The sequence below is a fragment of the Lepus europaeus genome, chromosome X, assembly GCF_033115175.1.
Source record: "Lepus europaeus isolate LE1 chromosome X, mLepTim1.pri, whole genome shotgun sequence".
NCBI lineage: Eukaryota > Metazoa > Chordata > Mammalia > Lagomorpha > Leporidae > Lepus > Lepus europaeus.
In genome coordinates, this window is record NC_084850.1 from 55,516,573 (window position 1) to 55,521,097 (window position 4,525).

General features: G+C 35.0%; 1 protein-coding gene across 1 annotated transcript; it reads right to left on the reverse strand.

The window, feature by feature from the left end:
• Positions 1 to 916: 916 nt before the first annotated feature.
• On the reverse strand, positions 917 to 1,170 carry LOC133753539 (NADH dehydrogenase [ubiquinone] 1 beta subcomplex subunit 1-like). Its single transcript, XM_062184238.1, has one exon. It carries the CDS (start codon positions 1,131 to 1,133, stop codon positions 957 to 959), a length of 177 nt encoding a protein of 58 aa, XP_062040222.1. The 5' UTR covers positions 1,134 to 1,170; the 3' UTR covers positions 917 to 956.
• Between the last annotated feature and the right edge of the window lie 3,355 nt (positions 1,171 to 4,525).

Genomic DNA, 4,525 nt, shown 5'->3' on the forward strand with positions numbered 1-4,525 from the left:
CCTCTTTGGTTAAATTTATTCTGAAGTGTTTTATTGTTTCTGCTGCTACTATAAGTGGAATTATTTTCCTAATTTACTTTTGGGATTGCTTGCTGTTAGCATACAGAAATGCAACTGATTTTTTTTAAGATTTATTTTATTTTTATTTGAATGACAGAGTTACAGAGAGAGGTAGAGACAGAGAGAGAAGTCTTCCATTCGCTGGTTCACTCCCCAGATGGCCACAATGGCCAGAGCTGCACCGATCCGAAGCCAGGAGCCAGGAGCTTCTTCCAGGTCTCCCAAGTGGATGCAGGGCCCAAGGACTTGAACCATCCTCTACGCTTTCCCAGGCCATAGCAGAGATCTGGATCAGAAGAGGAGCAGCCGGGACTAGAACTGGTGCCCATATGGGATGCCAGTGCTTCAGGCCAGGGCATTAACCTGCTGTGCTACAGCACCAGCCCCTCAACTGGTACTTGAGTGTTGATTTTGTACTATCCAAATTTACTGAATGTGTTTATCAGCTTTAATAAGGTATTTTGTGTAATCTTGAGGAATTTCTCTATATAAAATCATATCATAAGGAAATAGAGATAATTTCACATCTTTTATTCTATTGTTGAATGGAATGTTATTTATTTTTCTTGCCTAATTTCTTTGGCTTGTACAGACCTAACAGTATGTTGAATAGAAGTGACAAAATAGAAGCCAATAAAATAGAAGTGCCTTATTTCTAGTCTTAGAGGAAGAATTTTTATTCTTTCACCCTTGAACATTATGTTAGCAATAGATTTTTCATATATAGCCTTTCTTATGTTGAAATTATTTCCTTATATTCCTAGTATGTGGACTCCTTCTGCTGATGGTTTTTTCCCTTATATCCCTAGTATGAGGATTTTTATTTCAAATAATAAACATGTTTTTATTTCTGCTGTATCTCGTAAAATGGGAGCACTCCATAACTCAGTGCAGCCTTACTTGTAGGTAACTTCTTCATTAGGCCTCAATTCCCTTTTAAATAACATACTCTTGTTCCGAAAGGCTGTTAGCTTTTCATCATTCTTTCTGTCTAGATAACATCCAAAGACAAAGCCCATAGGGACAAGTATGTGAACCCAGTGGTCACGCACAATCTGAAGCAAGTTTGCCATGACTGCTGTGGCGCCGGTGCCCAGCACGACCCCACCACCAAGGGCAGCAACCCGCAAAGCCAGCAGTGCCAGTGGAAGCTGCGAGGATTATTTTAAACATGAAAAATTGTTGAATTTTGTCAAATGCTTCTTATTTATTATATATTTATATAAATGATAGGTGGCTTCCTCCCCCTTCATTCTGTTGACATGGTGTATATATATTTTTTAATGTTTAGTTTTTGACAAATTCAATGTAGTTCATAGATGCAATTCTAAGAATAAAATGATATTCCTTTCCTCCCTCCCTTATTTCTTTTCTTCTCTTTTCCTCTTTTCTTTGCTTCTTTCTTTCTTTTTTGAGATAACATTTTTAATTCACATTACAGTCAAAGGCTTAATGCTTCACCAAATAAAAAGTTTAACAAGTACAAAGCAAAAAGACCCTAGTTTGGTGGGAATATAGGCAAGGGCTATATATAATAAGCGAATGGAAATATGACCATTTTACCGATATACAGTAAATTTTAAAGTAATTATAGAAAACTGAACTTATAGTAGTATAGCATTCTTAACCACTGGTTTGGAAAGGGCATAAAACAAAGATTTAGCCAACTATATTTATAGCAGTACTGATACTATATGAAGGCATTTCTTTTTCTGTTTTTTGTTTTTGATTTTTTTTCCTTTTTTACATTTTTAGTTCCTATATATAAAGAAGAACATGCAGTATTTTGTCTTTCTGAGTTTGCCATACTTTACTCAATGTTAATCTCCAGTTGCATCTATTTTGATGCAAATGGTAGAATTTCATTCATTCTTATAGCTGAATAATATTCCAATGTCTATATATGTACCACATTTTCTTTATCTACTCATCTGGTAATGGATACCTTGGTTGATTGAGGAAGGGGAGAGAGGCCACACGGCTTCCCCTCCCTGAGCCCAGTAATTGCTCAGACCCCAGCCAGGCCCCTAAGCTGTAGCAAAAGTCAGTGGGTGACGTGCAATTCCCTCTCAGCTAAAGCTGTAGATGATGGGGCACATCAATCTCTTCCTATCTTGACTTGGCAAGATAGTGACTCAAAGCCAAAGGCTGGCTATTCTGTGTTGCTGCCCATTGCAGTCTCTGTCCAGCAGTGTCTCTGTCCTCTCTCCTCTTGTCCCAAAAGTACTTGCTGTTTTATAACTTTCCCACTGACAATTTCTGTCATTCAGACACTAAGCAGTGTGATCCTTCCTTCATTCATTTTGTATCCCAGAGCATCTGAAGTCAGTTTGGCTATATTCTATTCAGGCATCCTAGATTCTAACCTGGTGTAGCATTGGTTGATTTTCCTATGTTGATCCATTCTTGAATTTCAGGAATAAATCTTGTTTGGTTATGGTGCTCAGTAATCTTGAGATGCTGCAATTTGGTTTATTTGTAATTTCTTAAGTATTTTTGAGTTAATATCCTATTGATATTGGCCTGTAGCTTTCTTCTCTTGTAACTTCATTTCTGGCTTTAGTCAGCATAATATTAGCTTCATGGAGTAATTTGTACATATTTTATACTCTTACAGTTTTTAGAATTTAGAGAGGATTGGTATTCTTGATACCTTTGGAACAATTCATCAGTGAAGCTGTCTGATTCTGGACTTTGTTAGGAGATGTTGAATGATGTTTCAATCTTTTTACAAGTATAGATCTATTCAGGTTTTCTATTTCTTCATGATTCAGTCATAATAGATGTTGTGTTCTAGGAAGTTATCCATTTTATCCATGTGATATAATTTGTTGACATATAATGGTTCATGGAACTCTATTATAATCTTTTTATTTCTGTAAAATTGATAGTGAGGGCTCCTCTTTCTTATCTGATATTAGTTGAATTTTCTCTTTTCTTTTAGTCATTTTAATCATAACAGTCAGTTTTGTTAATCTTTCCAAGGAACCAAATTTGTTTCCACTGATTACCTGCATTATTTTTCTATTCTCTCTTTTATTTCTGCTTTAATCTTTATTATTTCTTTTATTCTGCTAATTTTGGATTTAGTTCTACTTTTTTGAGTTCCTTAACATATGGATTTTTGATTTGAGAGCTGTATTCTTTTACTTTGAACATTTCTATAAATTCCCTCCTAGCCCTCATTTCTCGGCATCCCATATATTTTGGAACATTATGTTTGCATTTTCAATAGTTTGAAAATATTTATTAATTTCCCTTGTGATTTCTTCTCTGGCTCACTGGTTGCTTGAAAGTGTTTTGTTTAATGCCTGCATATTTGTGAATTTTCCAATTTCCTCTTGCATCAATTACTAGTTTCATTCCATTGTACTCAGAAAAGATACTTTATATGACTCTAATCTTTTTTAATTTGTTGAGACTTGTGTTGCCTAACATATGATCTACCCTGCAGAAATCTCCATGATTTTTTGAGAAAAATGTATATTGTTCTATTGTTCGGTGGTGTGTACTGTTTATGTCTATTAGGTCCATTTGGTCTATAGTTTTGTTCAAGTCCTCTGTTTCCTTATTAATCTTCTGTCTGTGCTGTATCAACTATTGAAAATAGGTAATTTCAGTCTCCTACTTCAATAGCTGTGTATTGCTCTTTTTAATTCTGCCAATGTTTGTTATATATATTTAGAAACTGATGTTTTGTGCATACATATAATTTTTCTAATTTATTAATGAATTTACACTTTTATCAATGTATAATGTCCTTCTTGTCTCTTGTAACAGGTAATCGCATAAAGTCTAGTTTGTCTGAAATTAGCATAGCTCTTTTTCTTGTGTATTACTGATTGCATGGAATATATTTTTTCTATCCTTTAACTTTCAAAATATGTGAACCCTTATGTCTGAGTGACTTTCTCATAGACAAGGGATACTTTGTGAATCTTATATGTTTTTTTTATCAATTCTGCTGATGTATGTTTCATATTGGGGTGCATAATTTAACTAATAGGGTATGACTTACTATTTCTATTTTGTTTTCTCTGTTTTATAAAATTTGTTATCCTTCATTCCTGCTCTTACTGCCTTCCTTTGTGTTTAGTCCACATTTTGTCACACATTTTGTTTCCCTTCCACTTAGTTTTTTTTTTTTATATTCTGTATATTTTAATTATGGTTACCATGGGGATTGTATCTAACTTCCTAAATTTGTAATAATCTGAATTGATGCCATAAAACTCTGCTCCTTTACAATCATATCCCACTTTGTGTTATTAATGTAACAAATTATGTCTGTGAATTATGTCTTTTTTTTTTTTGATAGGCAGAGTGGACAGTGAGAGAGAGACAGAGAGAAAGGTCTTCCTTTGCCGTTGGTTCACCCTCCAATGGCCGCCATGGCTGGCGCACTGCGGCCGGCGCACCGCGCTGATCCAAAGGCAGGAGCCAGGTGCTTATCTTGGTATCCCAT